The 22,263-nt window shown below is 50.2% G+C and overlaps 1 protein-coding gene across 5 annotated transcripts in view; it reads left to right on the top strand.

Moving 5' to 3' along the window:
• Positions 1–22,263, top strand: part of LOC101171228 (SAM and SH3 domain-containing protein 1-like) — a 36,579-nt gene that overhangs the window by 4,096 nt on the left and 10,220 nt on the right. For 3 of the 5 annotated variants that reach the window (XM_023951280.1, XM_023951279.1, XM_023951282.1), the window contains exons 2-4: positions 19,775–19,903; positions 20,490–20,540; positions 20,751–20,800. In XM_023951280.1, coding sequence (XP_023807048.1) covers positions 19,775–19,903; positions 20,490–20,540; positions 20,751–20,800 — 230 coding nt within the window. Of the gene's footprint in view, positions 1–18,096; positions 18,417–18,832; positions 19,027–19,774; positions 19,904–20,489; positions 20,541–20,750; positions 20,801–22,263 lie in introns of those variants that run through there. The other 2 variants (XM_023951284.1, XM_023951283.1) reach the window with 2 other exon arrangements.

Raw genomic sequence — 22,263 nt, 5'->3', positions numbered from 1 at the left:
ATTGCCACTTTTTATAACGGCTGCATGCTTCAGCGGTCTGGATGGATGGTTCTGCAGACGTTCCTGCTCTGTTCTGCAGACGTTCCTGCTCTGTTCTGCAGACGTTCCTGCTCTGTTCTGCAGACGTTCCTGCTCTGTTCTGCAGACGTTCCTGCTCTGTTCTGCAGACGTTCCTGCTCTGTTCTTGTTTGAGGAGCTCGGTGAAGGGGTTGGTGTGTGTCTGTTTATAAGCTTATAGTCTAATCTCTCTTTGTTTGTGTGTGTGTGTGTGTGTTGTGTGTGTGTGTGTGTGTGCATGTTTGTGTGCATGTCTGACGGGTTACCAGCTGTCAGCTCAATGGCACAGATTACTGAGCTCCGTCTGTGTTTTTATTCTTTCTGGAACGTTCCGGACTGCTTCTCATTTTCCTGACCACAGTGACTCTGATCAGGGTCTGATGGCACGCTGACTTCCTGTTTGAAGACATTCTGAAATCAGAAGCTAGCTGCAGCCTCGTGGATCAGGCGGCTGGCTACACTTCAGAGGATGACATCAGTCAGATTAGCATCTATTTACTTCTTTTATTCTGCATTTATTTTCTCAATCTAGCCACAGGGGTTGCAAGCCAGTTGCCTCTGTGCCGGTCCCAAGCCCGGATAAATAGAGAGGGTTGCGTCAGGAAGGGCATCCGGCGTAAAAATTGCCAAAATAACTATGCGAATCATCCACACCACTTTAGACATACCGGATCGGTCGAGGCCCGGGTTAACAACGACCGCCACCGATGCTGTTAACCTACAGGGTGTCGGTGGAAATTTGACTACTGTTGGTGAAAGAAAGAGGGGAGGCAGAAGGGTCCGTTGCCAGAGAGAGAAGGGAAAAGGCAGGAACATAGGTTTGAGAATAGGGACTCTTAACGTTGGCACAATGACAGGGAAAGGCAGAGAGCTGGCAGACATGATGGAGAGAAGGAAGGTAGATGTACTGTGTGTGCAGGAGACAAGGTGGAAGGGCAGCAAGGCACGTAGTATTGGAGGAGGATACAAACTGTTCTATCATGGTGTTGATAGGAAGAGAAACGGGGTAGGAGTGATTCTGAAGGGGGAGTTTGTAAACAGGGTTCTAGAGGTGAAAAGAGTCTCAGACAGGATGATGAGCCTAAAGTTAGAAATTGAAGGGGTGATGGTGAATGTAGTCAGTGGGTATGCGCCACAGGTTGGCTGTGAGTTAGAAGTGAAGGAGAGATTCTGGAGTGAGTTGGATGAGGTCATAGAGAGTATCCCCAGAGGAGAGAGAGTTGTTATTGGAGCAGACTTTAATGGGCATGTTGGTGAGGGCAATAGAGGTGATGAGGAGGTGATGGGCAGGTTTGGTGTGAAGGAAAGGAATCTGGAAGGACAGATGGTGGTGGACTTTGCGAAGAGGATGGAAATGGCTGTAGTCAACACTTACTTCCAGAAGAGAGAGGAACATAGAGTGACATACAGAAGTGGAGGTAGGAGTACTCAGGTGGACTACATCCTATGTAGACGAGGTCATTTGAGAGAGGTTAATGACTGCAAAGTGGTGGTAGGAGAGAGTGTAGCCAGACAGCACCGCATGGTGGTGTGTAAGATGACTCTGGAGGTCAGGAAGAAGAAGAGAGGGAAAACAGAAAAGAAGACCAAGTGGTGGAAGCTACAGAATGAAGAAACTTGTGAGGAATTTAGGCAGAAGTGGAGACAGGGTCTGGGTGGTCAGGATGAGCTTCCAGATGACTGGGAAACTACAGCAGAGATTATCAGGGAAACAGGTAGGAAGGTGCTTGGTGTGTCATCTGGAAAGAGGAAAGACGGTAAAGAGACTTGGTGGTGGAATGAGGAAGTACAGGAATGCGTCCAGAGGAAGAGGTTGGCTAAAAAGAAGTGGGATGTAGAAAGGACTGAGGAAGGTAGACAGGAGTACAAGGAAGCGCAGCGTAGAGTGAAGAGAGAGGTGGCAAAGGCCAAACAGAAAGCTTACGATGAGCTATATGACAGGTTAGACACAAAGGAAGGAGAGAAGGACTTGTACAGACTAGCCAGACAGAGAGACAGAGATGGGAAGGACGTGCAACAGGTAAGAGTGATAAAGGACAGAGATGGAAAGGTGCTAACAACCCAAGAGAGTGTACAGAAAAGATGGAAGGAGTATTTTGAGGAGCTGATGAACGTGGAAAATGACAGGGAAAGAAGGGAGGAAGATGTGGTTGTTGTGGAGCAGGAAGTAGCAGAGATTGGAAAGGATGAGGTTAGGAAGGCTCTGAAAAGGATGAAGAGCGGAAAGGCCGTTGGTCCTGATGACGTACCTGTGGAGGTATGGAGGTGCTTAGGAGAGACAGCAGTGGAATTTCTAACGAGGTTGTTCAATAGGATTTTAGAGAGTGAGAAGATGCCTGAGGAATGGAGGAGAAGCGTTCTGGTTCCGATCTTTAAGAACAAGGGTGACACGCAGAACTGCAGCAACTATAGAGGAATAAAGTTGATGAGCCACACAATGAAGCTGTGGGAAAGAGTAGTGGAAGCCAGGCTTAGGAAGAAGGTGGAGATCTGTGAGCAGCATTATGGTTTCATGCCCCGTAAGAGCACCACTGATGCCATTTTTGCTTTGAGAATGTTGATGGAAAAGTACAGAGATGGTCAGAAGGAGCTGCATTGTGTGTTCGTAGATTTAGAGAAGGCGTATGACAGGGTGCCGAGGGAGGAGCTGTGGTACTGTATGAGGTCGTCTGGAGTGGCAGAGAAGTATGTCAGAGTAGTTCAGGACATGTATGAGAGAAGTATGACGGTGGTGAGATGTGCTGTAGGTCAGACAGAGGAGTTCAAGGTGGAGGTGGGACTACACCAAGGATCAGCTTTGAGTCCTTTTTTGTTTGCTATGCTGATGGACAGGCTGACAGATGAGGTAAGACAGGAATCTCCCTGGACAATGATGTTTGCGGATGACATTGTAATTTGCAGTGAGAGTAGAGAGCAGGTGGAGGAACAGCTAGAGAGGTGGAGGTTTGCTCTGGAAAGAAGAGGCATGAAGGTCAGTCGTAGTAAGACAGAATACATGTGTCTGAACGAGAGGGATCAAGGTAGAAGCATTAGGTTACAGGGGGCTGAGGTGAAGAAGGTGCAGGAGTTTAAGTACTTGGGGTCAACAGTTCAGTGTGATGGGGAGTGTGGAAAAGAGGTGAAGAGGCGAGTGCAGGCAGGTTGGAGCGGGCGGAGGAAAGTGTCAGGAGTGTTGTGTGACAGAAGAGTGCCAGCAAGACTCAAAGGAAAGGTGTACAAGACAGTGGTGAGACCAGCTCTGCTCTATGGGTTAGAGACGGTAGCAGTGAGACAGAGACAAGAGGCTGAGATGGAGGTAGCGGAGATGAAGATGTTGAGGTTCTCCTTAGGAGTGACCAGGTTAGACAGGATAAGGAACGAGTACATCAGAGGGACGGCTCATGTTGCCTGTGTTAGCGACAAAGTCAGAGAAGCCAGACTGAGAAGGTTTGGACATGTTCAGAGGAGGGATAGTGGATATATTGGTAGAAGGATGTTGGAGATGGAGCTGCCTGGCAGGAGGGCAAGAGGACGGCCAAAGAGGAGATACATGGATGTCTTAACAGAGGACATGAAGTTGGCTGGTGTTAGGGTAGAAGATGTCCATGATAGAGTGAGGTGGAGGACGATGATTCGCTGTGGCGACCCCTGATGGGAAAAGCCGAAAGAGAAAGAAGATTCTGCATTTATTTTCTCTAAAGTCTTTCTTTTGTTTTGAACTGAACTTTAACACAACTAACAGAAGATTTCACTGTGATCATTTGTTCCATCCCCTCTTTTTCTAAACCGGTTTTATTCCTTCCGGGCTCACTGGAGCTGCCCACATGCTGTTGGGCAACTTCCTCCTGGACGTTTCTGCCGTCCATCACAGAGACGCACATTCACACCAAAGGACAGAGACATCACCGGAGGAAACATGAACCCGGAGAACATGTATGTGATGTGAGGGTGCTGACCACTCCACCACAGTGAAGATCTGAATTCTTACATGCAAAATTAAAACAAAGCTAATTTATAAAACAAAAACCTAAAAAAACAAGAAATGAAATCCAAAGATTTCAGGAATTCATCCTCATCACTGAAGGTTTTCAAAAAGTAAAGAAAGTTTAGGTGGGGGTGGCAGGATCATATGGGTGAGGGTGGCAGGGTCATGTGGGCGGGGTGGCAGGATCATGGGGGTGGGTTGACAGGGTCATGGGGGCGGGGTAGCAGGGTCATGGGGGTGAGGGTGGCAGCGTCATGTGGGTGGGGGTGACAGGGTCATGTGGGTGGGGGAGACAGGGTCATGGGGGTGGGGTTGACAGGGTCATGTGGGTGGGGTTGACAGGGTCATGTAGGTGGGGTGGCAGGGTCATGAGGGTGAGGGTGGCAGGGTCATGTGGGTGAGGTTGACAGGGTCATGTCGGTGGGGTTGACAGGGTCATGTGGGTGGAGTTGGCAGGGTCATGTAAGTGGGGTGGCAGGGTCATGAGGGTGGCAAGGTCATGAGGGTGAGGGTGACAGGGTCATGTAGGTGGGGTTGACAGCGTCAGGTGGGCGGTGTGGCAAGGTCATGTGGACGATGGGCGGGGTGGCAGGGTCATGAGGGTGAGGGTGTCAGGGTCATGTGGGTTGGGTTGACAGAGTCATGTGGGTGGGGTGGCAGGGTCTTGTGGGCGGGGTGGCAGGGTCATGAGGGTGAGGGTGGCAGGGTCATGTGGGTGGGGTTGACAGCGTCATATGGGCGGGGTGCCAGTGTCATGTGGGTGGGGGTGGCAGCATCATGTGGGTGGGGTTGACAGGGTCATGTGGGTGGGGTTGAAAGGGTCATGTGGGTGGGGTTGACAGGGTCATGTGGGCGGGGTGGCAGGGTCATGTGGGCGGTGGGCGGGATGGCAGGGTCATGTGGGTGGGGGTGGCAGGGTCATTCATGGAAGTCTGCTCCTGAACTCTGACTCAAAGGCTTCCTGGTCAGACCTGTCTCTTAAACTGGGGGGGTCAGAGACAACAGAGCTGCAAACGTCCGAGCTGGTTGTTCCAACCGGCTCACCGAGACGTTAAAGCAGATCCGTCACGGTGGAACCGCTGAAAGGATCTCCTGAAACCTTCAGAGCTGGAGCTGAGAGGATCTGGTTGATCTGCATCCTCTGTGTTAAATCCCCATCAGGCCAACTGGGTCACTTTCACCGTGAGGCGTTGCTCATGAGTCCCTCAATAAAGCTGCTGGACGACAGACAGCAGTGATGCAACCCAGGGCGCTCTGATTGATCAGTTGCACCCCCCACCCAACAACCTGATTGATCAGGTTGATGGGGGGGGGGGGTTCTCCTCGGTTTTCTGTGTTTCTCCGTAGTTCTCCTCGGTTCTTCTCGGTTCTCTTGGTTCTCTGTGGTTCTTCTCGGTTCTCCAGGTTCTTCCCAAAGTCACACAGCAGCATTCATCATAAAAGCATCAAATGTTGATGTTTTCATCAGGAGGGCAGATAGAGCGAGGCCAAAGCGGGTTAAATCCCTCCTAACCTCTGCCTGACCCCTCCTTAAAAGGCGGGCGGGGGGAGGTGGGCCATAATTGGGGTCAGGCAGCCGTTTGAGTCAGTAAAGCTCCACGCCATCGTCAGCTCGCTGACGCCCCGTGGGCGATGAGCAAGTGCGTGCACGCTCTGGTGATCAACAGCGGCCTGCCTTGCTCCAGGGCACCAGGGCAGAGCTGCACCTGCTGTTCAGCAGAGTTCAGGTGTCTGCAGGCTGTGATTCACCTGAGCGGGGGAGGGGGTCAGCACTCATGAGGTGTTCTCGTCAGTAAAGAAGAACCTCGTGGTTCTCCTGCAGAACCAATGACGGTGATGACGGTCAGACACTTTTTGTGGCTTAGCTGGGAGACGCCGTAGATGGAAAACAGGAAAAAAGAAGCCTGAAATAAACTTCTTCTTTTTATTTCTTATCTTTTACCCCTTGGCAATATTTTCTGTAAATTGAATATAAAATATAAATTTAATAAATTTATTATAAGGTTTCATTGTTTTGCAGATGACAGCCAGCTCTATGTATCTATCAAACCTGACTCCTCCCTTCCCTCCCGTCTGTCTGAAACTGGTTCAGCTAAATGTTCTGAAACTCAGTAGTGATCTGAACCGAACTACTTCTAGTCGGTGACTCTCTCCATCCACCCCCCCCCCCCCCTGCAGGTGAAGAGTCTGGGTGTCATCCTGGACAGTTCATTATCTTTCACTCCCATATCAATCAAATTGCTCGGTCTGCTTATTTCCATCTATGTATCATTAATTGCCTAGCCCCCCACCCCCACCGTCCACTGCCTGCTCACTTCCTGTCTAGATTATTGTAATTCTCTCCTCTTTGGTCTCCCTCAGTGAGCTTCAACTGGTCCAGAACTCGGCGGGCTGCATCATCTCCAGAACCCCCCCACCCCCCCCTTCAGTCATTGATAGATCATCAATTTACTGATTTATTTTTGAAAAAACACAATAATAAAGATACAAAGTTCTTTAGACCCATCAAAGCAAAAAGAGGAGCAGGAATCTCCTGAAGGAGCTGAAGAGAACCCGGATATTCCTCAGAGGTTCCTTCAAATCCTTCAGGTTCCTCCAGAAAAAGATCAGGGGCAGAATGGAAACCAGCAGTGAGGGAGGGGGCACACTGCGAGAACAGCTGCCTGTGTTTGAAGGAACAGCTCCAGAGGATCTGGGGGAGGTGGGTCTCCTTGAGGAGAAGCTGCTCTGGATCTCCGACCTACTGAGGAGGTTCTCTCCTCCTGCATTTCTGTCGGTGGTTGGAGCTCCTGACTCGGTCTGACGTCATCCCAGACGACGGCTTCCACGTCGGAGAGCGTTTGCTGAACGTCCCAGCAGTGACATCAGAGCAGTGATGTCACTGCTCTGATGTCACTGCTGGGACTCCCGCCGGCCCTTTGACCTTTGAGTCTGCAGATACTGGTGAGGTGAGGGTCTGCCGTCGCTGTGGTTTGAATCCTCTTGGAGCCTCTGGAGGAGCAGGAGAACCCTCTGCAGCTCCGGGACAACTCCTCCTGGTCTCCCTTTGGCGAGAAGCGGATCGGCTGACGGCGTCCGTGGATCTGAAGCCTTTCATCTTCCTCTGCATTTTTCATGACTTCCTCTTTTGATGTCTCCTCAGTTGTGTTTCATGACTTGACTTTGCAGTGATCCTGAAACACATTAGCCTTCGGGGGATGGGGGGGCGCTCCTCTTTGTGGCCCAAATCCTCCGGGTTGAATATTTATCAGCCTTCGTGTCTGAGCGAATCACGCAGAGAACTTTTCTGCCTCGTCACCGTGAAAACCTCCACATCTAAAGAGTTCTGCTAGTGAGACTGATCCAAAGACCCCCCCCCCCCTCTGGGGCAACCAGGAGGGCGGAGCCTCGCTGTCTGTCTAAGGCAGGAGGAACGAGACGCTCCGCTGCTCGTCTCTGCTGTTGCTACAGTAAACACTCCTTTATCACTGGGGGGGGTAATATTGTAATGAACAAAACACTGTTAGGTCACATGACCCCCCCCCCCCCCCCCGCTCAGTTTTGAGTGTGGTCAATATTAGCCCCTCCCCACTGCGGTGGGGGGTCAGTTTCCCAGGTCACTGTCATTTTTTTTATGAACGTTGATCCATTTAGGACCTCGAATAGGGGCGTGGCCTGATGACTGACAGGTCCAATCATCGGCCCGGTGTGGTCCGGCAGCACAAACTTTCTCTGTAGAGACTGTCCTGCCCCCCCCCCCCCCCCCTCCAGTAAGAGGCTCAGCTTTTCATGGAATCATTTTGTTCATTTGGGTTAATGCCTCCCCCTCCCCCGCTGCACACGCGTGTCTGTAATCAGCTGTTTTCAGGCTTCAGAAAGATGCTGGAAATACGCGTGACCTCTGACCTCGATTCTAGACTACCTGCTCCATCCTGCAGGCAGAGTCCAAGCCACGCCCCCCAACACCTGCCCTCTGCATCCATCAAGGTGTTTTCTCTGTGTTGTGTTTCATATTAATCATGGACTGAACCGGGACCGTTCCCCCCGTTTCTGCTTCCTCTGAGCGCTGATGAAGCTCAGCGGAAACCCTCCTCTTCGCCGCCGGCGGTCTGAGGTTTTCCGAGCAGCAGAACTGCGCAGGAGGAGGAGGAGGAGGAGGAGGAGGGTGTTTGACATCTTCAGCATGACTTCTCCTGCTTTCCGTTTGCCCTTTTCAGAGCGGGGAGCGCCTCCTCTCTGAAACGCTTTCCGTGCGATCGGGCCTGAAGGACTGCAGTCGATCTGCGCTGACATTTCTCTTCCAGGAGGGGGGCTCGTTTGTTTGTCATCCAGATTCCTGCTGGACGTCTGTCCTCCTGCAGAATAAAGCTCCTGAGCCAAAGACGTGGACGTGAGTCCCTGCAGGTTGACTGGCTGCATGTGAACATGCTCCTGCAACGTGCAGCCCTGATCCCATCACCCCCCCACCCCCCGTGCCCAGCAGAGATCCAGAGATCTGGACCCCTCGGAGACGATGACCTCCTGTTCAACTGTAAACATCCAAACAACATCTGCGTCTATGAGCTGATGGCGTCCCGGTGGACCGCGGGGAACAGACTTATTTTCAGCTCCACTGGCAGAAACGTTGCATCTGCGTCGCCCTGTTTGCCGCCGTGGCGGCGCTGCAACACCCGGACGAGCCTCGTCTGTCCGTGGGTTCACCACCAGGACTCTGTCCTTCAAAAGGGACAGTCAGGGACCGGTGGGACGAGCCGGCTTAAGCGTTGCTGCGTTAAGCTCTTTCACTTCAGACAGGGAGGCCCCCCCTGAGAGGCGGGTCCACCTCGGTACCGAGTCCATTCTGTACCCATCTGTGGGTTGGGGTCGGCCTCCATCTCTGCCTCGGCTGCAGGAAAAACCAGGAATTAGTCAGATCCTCGGCTCAGTGAGCATCTGGGGAGAGTCTACGGTGGCCTGCGAGGCCCCGTGTGAGTTTTGGTTTGGTGAACAGCAGAGAATGTTTTTTCAGGGCGGAGCTTAAACTCTGCGGTGGCCTTCAGGGTCAGTTTCAGCTCCTCCATCTGCTGCTGCTGAGCAGGTTGGACGGGTGACCTCTGACCTCCATGTTGGAACTGATGTGTGCAGAGAGGAGGGTTTAAATGTCTGCGCCTTCTCACTTCTGTGTTTGGGTTTTTATTTAAAATGCAAATGAAGGAAACGTTTGATTTATAGAGCAAAAACGCTGACACATCTGTAAAGACCCGCTCTGATCCTCTGCTGATCTATTGTAAAGCGTTCCCAGTGGTCTTCTCAAGATGACATGTCATTTTCTAGGACAGTTTCTGCAGAGCGGCAGGAATTCATCAGAAATTCACCTCTGAGTTGTGGGTGAGTTGGTGCAGAATTAACCCTGGTATCCCATCATCCCTTTGTGTACACGCTGTCCCACTAGCTTACAGCCCCTCACCCTAACATTAGCAGTGCAACAGAGACAGCAGCAACATCAGAGCCATCCATCCATCCGGTTCTGATCCAGGAAAACAAAGATGTTCAATTCAATTTTATTTATATGATGTACCATTGATGTACCATCAATCCTTGATAATGAAATTGAGCATGCCATAAAAGGTATGAAGAATAACAAAGCACCTGGAGAAGATCAGATTGTGATTGAAATGCTCAAAGCCGGAGGTGAAGTTGTGAGATCGAAGCTGAGAACACTTTTCAATAAAGTGATAACTGAAGAAAAGGTACCCAACGAGTGGAAAAATGCCATTTTAACACTCATATTTAAGAAGGGAGACAAGAAAGACTTTGCTATTTATAGACCAATCAGCTTACTCCCCCAAGTCTACAAACTCTTCATGAAGATCTTGAAGAATCGGATGAATAACAATCTGAGGGACCACCAGCCGCCAGAACAAGCTGCCTACAGAAGAGGTCATTCAACTATCCACCATCTGCAGTCAGTCGTGCAAATACTCAAGAAAACCAGTGAGTATAAAATACCCATTTATATGGCGTTTGTAGACTAAAGCCTTTGATTCTATCCTGCACAAGGCTGTTTTTGAGGCGCTAAAACAACACAGCGTAGAGGAGAAGTTCATCAACATCCTGAAAGAGACATATGATGGAAGCACTGCTCAGGTTCAGAACGAATCACTTAGCTTAAAGATTAAGATCATGAAGGGAGTGCGGCAAGGAGACACCTTGTCACCAGTGATGTTCACAGCAGCGTTGGAAGAAATATTCAGGAGAATGGAAGCTGAAGCGGGAATTAACATCAATGGAGAGAGGATGAACAAGCTGAGATTTGCAGATGATATCATCTTATTGGCAGAAAAGGAAGAGGATCTCAGGAAGCTGCTCAACGATCTGAACAAGGAAGGGAGAAAAGATGGCATGAAAATGAACAAAAAGAAAACCAAAACCATGTGCAATGAAATAGTAAGGAAAATGAGAAGGAAAGGAATAATTGTGGATGGAGAACAACTGGAGGAGGTGGATGAGTATAAGTATTTGGGAAGACTGCTAACACCAGGAAATGAGATGGCGAAAGAAATAGACGAGAGAGTAACATCCGCTTGGAAGAGATTCGGACAGTACAGCACGTTTCTGAGAGATCAAAAAATGCCCATGTGTCTCAAGAGGAAGATCATGAACACTGTCATACTGCCATCAATGACGTGTGGAGCTGAGACATGGTCACTTACCAACCGCCAAAGAGAGAAACTGGCAACACCCAGAGGAGCATGGAACGATCAATGCTGGGTGTTACGAGGAGAGATAAGGTCAGGAACGAAGACTTGAGATCAAGAACAGGGGTGAAGGATGTCATCGAGAAAGTGATTGAAGCCAAAGGCAAGTGGGCAGGACATGTAGCCCGAATGAAGAACCACGAATGGGCTAAGAAAACAACAGAATGGACTCCGTGGGACAGGAAGAGAGGAAGACCGAAGAAAAGATGGAGAGATGACATGGAGCAGAAGGCAGGCAGCACGTGGACCCAGAGTGCCCAAAACCGTGATGAGTGGAGTAAGATGTGGAGGCCACCCGCCAGCAGTGGCGTGACAGGCTGATGATGATGATGATGATGATGAACCCAAATTCACAACAACAGTCATCTCGATGGGCTTCATATCTGTAATTGAAGAAGTAATTTAAAAGGATCATAAATACATAGAGTTCAATAGGAAAATACTAAAATGAACTAACAAACTGACTAAACTAAACTGGACATCTCTGCCCTTAGACCCCCCCCCCTTCTCTGTAAGGAAAAACTCCTAAATAAAACGGATTCCGGAAAAAATGAAGATCCCTCAGGGGTGCCCACATGAAGGAGGGATCCTCCCCCAGGACGGACAGGCGATTTACCAGAACTCTTAGAGAAGAATTAACTTATCTAAATCTACAACTACTTATATAAAAGTCCAGCAGACGAGCTTCATCCAGTTGTGGTTGGGGGGGGACAGTCCATGAATCACTGCAGCAAACAGAGACATGGAGAACTAAATGATGAATAATAGAATATAGAAGAGAGGAAGAGTAGAAGTAGATGAGAAAAGAGGACAGAACCCCAGAGCACCATAGTTACCCCAGCTTCAACTTCTAGCAGCTACTAACAACTAATAGTTATTAAGTTTAATTTAAACACATTAACATTGAGTTAAATAATCTCTGAATACTATCTAGTCTGACAATAATCCTGTCCACAGAGGAATGTTTTCAGTCTAACTTTGAATGTAGAAACTGAGTCGGCCTCTCTTCCATGAGCTGGGAGTTTATTCCATAAGACAGGGGCTTGGTGGCTAAACGCTCTACCTCCAACCGTACTTTTACTAATTCTAGGAACCACAAGCAGTCCTGCATTTAGTGAGTGAAGTGTTCTGATTGGATGGTAAGGGACTATGAGGTCCTTAATATAGGACGGGGCCATTCCATGTAAGGCCTTCTAGGTTAACAGGAGGATCTTGAACTTGATTCTAGAATCAACTGGGATCCAGTGAAGTGAAACCAACACAGGAGTGATGTGATCTCTTCTGCTAGTTCCAGCTAACAATCTAGCTGCTGCGTTCTGAACAAGCTGGAGACTTCTTAAGGAACTCTTAGGACACGCTGCTAACAAGGAGTTACAGTAATCCAGCCTCCACGTAACAAATGCATGGATGAGTTTTTCAGCATCACTCTTAGAAAGTAGATTTCTGATCTTAGCAATATTCCGCAGGTGAAAAAAGGCAGTTCTGCACGCCTGAGATATGTGAGCCTTAAATGATAAATCCTGGTCAAATAAAACCCCAAGGTTTCTAACTGTGGAATTGGGGGTTATACTTATGCCATCCAGGGAGACTATCTGAGCAGACAGAGCATCTCTGAGGTTTTTATAGTATAATGACCTCAGTTTTTTCTGGGTTCAGGAGGTCATTTTCATGGATCTTTTGGTCTGCGGGAGGATGATTAGAAAGGGGCGGGGCACCGAGTTCATGGCTCCACCCAGAGTCATTTTTATGTCACAAATACGACTTTTTTCAAACTGCATTTTTTTTCTTCTTCTCCTGATTCTCAGTGAATAAAGAAATCCTCAAAAATGTTTTAAGTTTTATCAGAAATTCTTTTCTAAATGTCCTCCATCATGAGAGAAATGCTGCAAGAAGCTTTTTGGAGCTTAAAATCCCCAAAACTGCATTTTCCTGGGAGCCGATCTTTAGAGGATGGATTCTGATTCAACAAACGATCATAAGAGGCTAAAAATGCTAAAGTCAAATACATTAAATGACTAATTAGGTGGTAGGATTAAACACATTCCAAAAAATGACTGAAGCTTTAGTGACATGAACCCCTTTAGGGGGGTGAACCATACAGATGTCAGGAATCAGAGACGCCTTAAGAGGTGAAGTGAACTGCAGAAAACAACGGAGGATTCAGCCGAGAAGCAGCTTTCAAAGAAGGACGTCCGGCCCGATGATTGACAGCTGCAAACCACCTGCAGCTGGAGCTTCCTTATGTTCTGTCATTACCCCCCCCATCCCCCCCAACACAGTCACAATCCCGCCAAACGTCTCAGGATATTTCTGTCTGCTCTGCCCCCCCCACCCCCACCCCCGCTCAGATGGTAAATGGTGTATACTTATATAGCGCTTTTCTACGTACAAGGCCCAGAGCTCTTTACATTCACACACACATTCACACACACAGTCACAGTCACACACACATTCACACACACAGTCACACACACATTCACAGTCACACACACATTCACACACACAGTCACACACACAGTCACACACACATTCACAGTCACACACACATTCACACACACAGTCACACACACATTCACAGTCACACACACATTCACACACGCACAGTCACACACACAGTCACAGTCACACACACATTCACACACACAGTCACACACACAGTCACACACACATTCACACACACACAGTCACACACACATTCACACACACAGTCACACACACAGTCACAGTCACACACACAGTCACACACACATTCACACAGACATTCACACACACAGTCACACACACAGTCACAGTCACACACACAGTCACAGTCACACACACATTCACACACACAGTCACACACACAGTCACAGTCACACACACAGTCACAGTCACACACACATTCACACAGACATTCACACACACAGTCACACACACAGTCACACACACAGTCACACACACATTCACACACACAGTCACACACACATTCACACACACAGTCACACACACATTCACACACACACAGTCACACACACACAGTCACACACACATTCACACACACAGTCACAGTCACACACACATTCACACACACAGTCACACACACATTCACACACACAGTCACACACACTCACACACACATTCACACACACAGTCACACAGTCACACACACATTCACACAGACATTCACACACACAGTCACACACACAGTCACACACACAGTCACAGTCACACACACATTCACACACACAGTCACACACACATTCACACACACAGTCACACACACATTCACACACACAGTCACACACACAGTCACAGTCACACACACATTCACACACACAGTCACACACACATTCACAGTCACACACACATTCACACACACAGTCACACACACAGTCACACACACATTCACAGTCACACACACATTCACACACACAGTCACACACACATTCACAGTCACACACACATTCACACACGCACAGTCACACACACAGTCACAGTCACACACACATTCACACACACAGTCACACACACAGTCACACACACATTCACACACACACAGTCACACACACATTCACACACACAGTCACACACACAGTCACACACACATTCACACACACAGTCACACACACATTCACACACACAGTCACACACACATTCACACACACACACAGTCACACACACACAGTCACACACACATTCACACACACAGTCACAGTCACACACACATTCACACACACAGTCACACACACATTCACACACACAGTCACACACACACTCACACACACATTCACACACACAGTCACACAGTCACACACACATTCACACAGACATTCACACACACAGTCACACACACAGTCACAGTCACACACACAGTCACAGTCACACACACATTCACACAGACATTCACACACACAGTCACACACACAGTCACAGTCACACACACAGTCACACACACATTCACACAGACATTCACACACACAGTCACACACACAGTCACAGTCACACACACAGTCACAGTCACACACACATTCACACAGACATTCACACACACAGTCACACACACAGTCACAGTCACACACACAGTCACAGTCACACACACATTCACACAGACATTCACACACACAGTCACACACACAGTCACAGTCACACACACAGTCACACACACATTCACACAGACATTCACACACACAGTCACACACACAGTCACAGTCACACACACAGTCACAGTCACACACACATTCACACAGACATTCACACACACAGTCACACACACAGTCACACACACAGTCACACACACATTCACACACACAGTCACACACACATTCACACACACAGTCACACACACATTCACACACACACAGTCACACACACACAGTCACACACACATTCACACACACAGTCACAGTCACACACACATTCACACACACAGTCACACACACATTCACACACACAGTCACACACACTCACACACACATTCACACACACAGTCACACAGTCACACACACATTCACACAGACATTCACACACACAGTCACACACACAGTCACACACACAGTCACAGTCACACACACATTCACACACACAGTCACACACACATTCACACACACAGTCACACACACATTCACACACACAGTCACACACACAGTCACAGTCACACACACATTCACACACACAGTCACACACACATTCACAGTCACACACACATTCACACACACAGTCACACACACAGTCACACACACATTCACAGTCACACACACATTCACACACACAGTCACACACACATTCACAGTCACACACACATTCACACACGCACAGTCACACACACAGTCACAGTCACACACACATTCACACACACAGTCACACACACAGTCACACACACATTCACACACACACAGTCACACACACATTCACACACACAGTCACACACACAGTCACACACACATTCACACACACAGTCACACACACATTCACACACACAGTCACACACACATTCACACACACACAGTCACACACACACAGTCACACACACATTCACACACACAGTCACAGTCACACACACATTCACACACACAGTCACACACACATTCACACACACAGTCACACACACACTCACACACACATTCACACACACAGTCACACAGTCACACACACATTCACACAGACATTCACACACACAGTCACACACACAGTCACAGTCACACACACAGTCACACACACATTCACACAGACATTCACACACACAGTCACACACACAGTCACAGTCACACACACAGTCACAGTCACACACACATTCACACAGACATTCACACACACAGTCACACACACAGTCACAGTCACACACACAGTCACAGTCACACACACATTCACACAGACATTCACACACACAGTCACACACACAATCACAGTCACACAGTCACAGCTCTTGTGTTTTCCATTAGCGCCACAATCTTATTTGATTTACATGGATGAGTGCCCCCCCACATGCCGCTTATCCTGCATCCATTTTAATCCGGGCAGCCCCTCCCCCCAGCAGAACCCTGCGTCATGGTGTGCGTGGGGGGGGGGGCACCTGTCTCTGTTTGCCTCTGACTATAGGCTGCAGGAAGGACTGTGGATTCATGCAGATGTTCTTTATCTTTCCACCCCCACCCCCCATAACACAGCATTACAGACCGCCGTGATGCATTCAGGGCTCGTTATGCAGATCGTTTTATTCATATGTGGTTATTATTCACATAAAGTTCTGTGGATTCTGAGCCTCCAATAGACGAGTGACTGAAGGAGGTGAAGGAGGCGTGGCTTCAGCAGGAGGCGTGGCTCCAGCAGCCTGTGTGGAAACATGCCAGCACTGGGTGGTGTCATAGCAGAACGTGCTGCAGACATATGGAGGTGTTCTGGGGGGTGGCACCTCCTGCTGGATCAAAGCTCGGGGGGAGACGTGTCAGCCGCTCCCCCCTACGCGTGGAGGTGAGGAGCAGCCAGCCGCCGTGAAGCCAGGCGGAAAACTGACCTTTCTGCCATGAGCCCGCCTGCCCCCCTCCCCACAGGCTGCAGTCAGGCTCAGAATCTAACAAACACCAACATCTACGTCTGCTTCTTCTAAGGAGATCACCACCCTGATGCATTAGTGATGCTTTCAGGCTCTGTGGGACGTTTCTGTTCTCATGCAGATACGACCCAGACTCAACTGGGTTTCAAATATTTACTGTTTCTAACGCTGAGACTCTGCTCACACCTTCATCACCCCATCATCTCCATCACCTCCATCATCTTCATCACATCCATCATCTTCATCACATCCATCATCTTCATCACCCCATCATCTTCATCACCCCCTCATCTTCATCCCCTCCATCATCTTCATCCCCTCCATCATCTTCATCCCCTCCATCATCTTCATCACATCCATCATCTTCATCACATCCATCATCTTCATCACATCCATCATCTTCATCCCCTCCATCATCTTCATCCCCTCCATCATCTTCATCCCCTCCATCATCTTCATCCCCTCCATCATCTTCATCCAGTCCACCATCTTCATCACCTCCATCATCTTCATCCCCTCCATCATCTTCATCCCCTCCATCATCTTCATCCCCTCCATCATCTTCATCCAGTCCACCATCTTCATCACCTCCATCATCTTCATCACCTCCATCATCTTCATCCCCTCCATCATCTTCATCCCCTCCATCATCTTCATCCCCTCCATCATCTTCATCCCCTCCATCATCTTCATCCAGTCCACCATCTTCATCACCTCCATCATCTTCATCCCCTCCATCATCTTCATCCCCTCCATCATCTTCATCCCCTCCATCATCTTCATCCCCTCCATCATCTTCATCCAGTCCATCATCTTCATCACCTCCATCATCTTCATCCCCTCCATCATCTTCATCCCCTCCATCATCTTCATCCCCTCCATCATCTTCATCCAGTCCACCATCTTCATCACCTCCATCATCTTCATCCCCTCCATCATCTTCATCCCCTCCATCATCTTCATCCCCTCCATCATCTTCATCCAGTCCACCATCTTCATCACCTCCATCATCTTCATCCCCTCCATCATCTTCATCCAGTCCACCATCTTCATCACCTCCATCATCTTCATCACCTCCATCATCTTCATCACCTCCATCATCTTCATCCAGTCCACCATCTTCATCACCTCCATCATCTTCATCACCTCCATCATCTTCATCCCCTCCATCATCTTCATCACCTCCATCATCTTCATCCAGTCCATCATCTTCATCCCCTCCATCATCTTCATCACCTCCATCATCTTCATCCAGTCCATCATCTTCATCCAGTCCATCATCTTCATCCCCTCCATCATCTTCATCACCTCCATCATCTTCATCCAGTCCATCATCTTCATCACATCCATCATCTTCATCCCCTCCATCATCTTCATCGGTGCACTAAAGGTAATCCTTTGCTGCCCTCTAGTGGTTGGTTCTGGAAAGCTCTCTCTCTCTCACTATTTTTGTCTGAGGTTCTCTCCCTGCTGAGTCAGCTAACCTGGGGGGGAGGGGGGGGGACACTGCTTTGCACAAACTTTGACATTAGAGTCAGAGCTCCACCCTGTATGTGCCCCCCTCCCCCTCCCTGCTCTGCAGTTTGTGCCTGCTGGACAGCCCCCCCACACTCTGAAGGGACTTTCAGGAGCAGCACTGGTCCGCGTGGTGGTGAGTGTTTCTGCCTGGGGGGTCTGACTGTCTTTGTGCCCAGAGGCAGATTTTTTTTTTACTTCAGAAGGAAAGAAAAGTTTGGAGCCTTCTGAGCTCCGGAGGAGAACCTCAGAACCTCAGAACCTCAGAACCTCAGAACTGGACTGTGGGGGGCCTCTGCCCGTTTGACTCTTGATTCTTCTTACTGAGCTGTGGTGAAGCGGACCTGCCGGACCGGCAGAGGACAAGTGAAAACAGAGTCCGGGGGGGGGGGCTCTTTTGTCTGAGTGATGCTGGAAAATGTTACCCCCCCTCTGTGCTGCCTAACGAGCACGGAGGCGGCTGCAGCGTCATGTGACGGCACCACAAAGCCCTCTTTCAGGGCTGCCAAAGCCTGGGGGCCATTTTCACTGGGGGGGGGGGGGGGGGTATTTACAAACAAACGAGTCTCTTTTCTGGACAGCTGAAGCCGTCAGAGCGTCAGGACTCCAGCGAGTCTCCTCTCCTCTCGGATCGGCGCTGATGACGGGTTTCCAGTCTGAGCTGACCGAACAGCTCATCCTGTAATCTGCCAACTCGCCGCCTCAGACGGCGAGGAGCTCTCTGCCACACCACATCCATCATGGCGGTTAGCAAACATTCCACTTTGACCTTTCATGGCGTGTTTTGTCTGTCTTAAAAAACAGAATTAAATCTCCTCAACTCTGACACGGACGCTTTGATGTTTACCTGATCCAGAATCCATACATGTACACGTTTGTGTGTGCAGAAGCTGTGTGTGTGTGAACATGTGTTTGGACACGTGTGTTACTCTGTAAACCAGAAAGTGAGGCTGTGAAGCATGGTGGTGGAGGGGCGATGATGTGGGCTCGTTCCATGTCTTTGGACCGTCATGTTTTAATTGACTGGTCAGTTGGGAACCTGGTCTGGGTTCTGCGCTGAGTGGTTCTGGTTCTGGGAGGCTTTGGCTGTAGGACGTCCTCCTTGAGGTCAGTTTGGGGTTCATCAGGACCCCCTCCCCCACCCCGGTTCAGATCCTGCACTCAGCAGAAAGTCGGTATTTGAGAAATTCCACTCAGGTGGAACAATTGAAGGAAGTTGGAGGGTTCTGGTTCAGCCGTGTGAGGATGAAGATGATGAAGTGCTGCTTGTGATTTACGGCTCACTGAGCTGCAGCCTCTCCAGGCAGCTCTCAGTGACTGTGGGGGGCAAAAGGGGCATGTGTGCTGCGTCACTGCCCCCTCCCTCAATGAGGAGGTGGCAGGAGTCGTAGAGCAGGAAGATGACATGCTGCCGGAGACCTCGCCCCCCCCAGGAGCTTCCTCTGGCTGTTTCCTGTGGACTCTGGTGTGGACTCTGAACCTCCGTTTCTGCAGGACGGCTCCGTGGGGAACCTGCAGGAGCTCGCTCAGGAGTACTCGCAGTATTACGGCGCCCCCCCCAGCGACGTGAGCGAAAGGATGGAGGAGCTGCGCAGACGCAAGGTGGTACAAGACGCCGACATGGTGAGTCTGATCGCGGTTAGCGTCAGTTCATCTGAAAGATAAACTGAGATCTTCTCACAGAGTTGATGAAAGCCGGAGCTTCAGGCTTCAGGAGCTTCAGGAGCTTCAGGATCTTCTAAACCTTCAGGAGCTTCAGAAGCTTCAGGAGCTTCTAAAGCTTCAGGAGCTTCAGGAGCTTCAGGAGCTTCTAAAGCTTCAGGAGCTTCAGAAGCTTTAGGATCTTCTAAACCTTCAGGAGCTTCAGAAGCTTCAGGAGCTTCTAAAGCTTTAGGAGCTTCAGGAGCTTCTAAAGCTTCAGGAGCTTCAGAAGCTTCAGGAGCTTCAGAAGCTTTAGGAGCTTCTAAAGCTTCAGGAGCTTCAGAAGCTTTAGGAGCTTCTAAAGCTTCAGGAGCTTCAGAAGCTTTAGGAGCTTCTAAAGCTTCAGGAGCTTCAGGAGCTTCAGGAGCTTCAGGAGCTTCAGAAGCTTCTTGAGTCCAACAGTTTTAAGTCCAACCGCTGCTGCTTTAGTAGCTGACCGTTAATGTTTGCTGTTCCGTCAGTACCTGTCCTGTCAGGTGACGCCTGTCGGTTCCTCCTCCTTGTTTAGGGAAAGGTGGACTGGATTCCGGCGTCACCGCAGCTTCGTTTTCAGATCCAGGTGAGCCTGATGTGTCTCTTCCTGTGCGGCGGCGGCAGAGGAAGCTGCAGACACCACAGTAGGGCAGAGAACAGCCCTTAAACATGGCTGTGGGGAGGGGAAACCAGGTGGGACGGGGACACAGTCGGGTGGGAGGATCCGGGTCGGAGGAGGGCGACCTGCTGCTTTGGGGGGGGGTTTCTCTGAACAGGAACTGATCTTGTCTTCCAGGAATCTCTTGGACTGAGCAGCACCACGTCCACTCCAGAGGCCGACAGAAGGTAAACCCCAAGCTGGACTGATGAAGTCACCTCACCTCTGTACCCCACCCCACCCCCACCCGTCTGCTTCCTGGAGCCCCCTGGTCATTTCTGTGCCGCCTCTGCACTTCCTGTCATCTCTGAAGACTCCGCCCCCTGCTGGAGACAGAGAGGAAAGCGATCAGTACAGACAGACGTGGTGATGAAGATGAGGATGACGGTTCATCATGAAGTTTGAGCCCCCAACCATTTGAAACCTTTGCTTGCTTTGCCAAATCTTGCAACCCCTTGCTACCCGCTGGCGCCGCCCCTTCCTACTCTGAATGGGGGTGTTAGTTAGACCCCCCAACAGAACTCTGATCTGTTTGGAGTCTTCTGAGAGGAATAGAGGTTTTGTTGTTCACTGGGGGGTTGATTCTGCTCCTTCCTGGGGGGTTGATTCTGCTCCTCCTTGGGTGTCTGGTTCTGCTCCTTCCTGGGGGGGGGGGGTTCTGCTCCTCCTTGGCTGTCTGGTTCTGGTCCTCCTTGGGGGGTTGATTCTGCTCCTCCCTGGGGGGTAGGTTCTGCTCCTTCCTGGGGGGTAGGTTCTGCTCCTTCCTGGGGGGTTGGTTCTGCTCCTCCTTGGGGGGTTGATTCTGCTCCTCCCTGGGGGGTAGGTTCTGCTCCTTCCTGGGGGGTTGGTTCTGCTCCTCCCTGGGGGGTAGGTTCTGCTCCTTCCTGGGGGGTAGGTTCTGCTCCTTCCTGGGGGGTTGGTTCTGCTCCTCCTTGGGGGGTTGATTCTGCTCCTCCCTGGGGGGTAGGTTCTGCTCCTTCCTGGGGGGTTGGTTCTGCTCCTTCCTGGGGGGTTGGTTCTGCTCCTCCCTGGGGGGTAGGTTCTGCTCCTCCTTGGCTGTCTGGTTCTGCTCCTCCCTGGGGGGTAGGTTCTGCTCCTTCCTGGGGGGTTGGTTCTGCTCCTCCCTGGGGGGTAGGTTCTGCTCCTCCTTGGCTGTCTGGTTCTGCTCCTCCCTGGGGGGTAGGTTCTGCTCCTTCCTGGGGGGTTGATTCTGCTCCTCCCTGGGGGGTAGGTTCTGCTCCTTCCTGGGGGGTAGGTTCTGCTCCTTCCTGGGGGGTAGGTTCTGCTCCTCCTTGGCTGTCTGGTTCTGCTCCTCCCTGGGGGGTAGGTTCTGCTCCTCCTTGGCTGTCTGGTTCTGGTCCTCCTTGGGGGGTTGATTCTGCTCCTCCCTGGGGGGTAGGTTCTGCTCCTTCCTGGGGGGTAGGTTCTGCTACTCCTTGGCTGTCTGGTTCTGGTCCTCCTTGGGGGGTTGATTCTGCTCCTCCCTGGGGGGTAGGTTCTGCTCCTTCCTGGGGGGTAGGTTCTGCTCCTTCCTGGGGGGGTAGGTTCTGCTCCTCCTTGGCTGTCTGGTTCTGCTCCTCCCTGGGGGGTAGGTTCTGCTACTCCTTGGCTGTCTGGTTCTGCTCCTCCCTGGGGGGTTGATTCTGCTCCT

The sequence above is a fragment of the Oryzias latipes genome, chromosome 22, assembly GCF_002234675.1.
Source record: "Oryzias latipes chromosome 22, ASM223467v1".
NCBI classification, from domain to species: domain Eukaryota; kingdom Metazoa; phylum Chordata; class Actinopteri; order Beloniformes; family Adrianichthyidae; genus Oryzias; species Oryzias latipes.
This window is presented reverse-complemented; position numbering and strand designations above follow the sequence as displayed.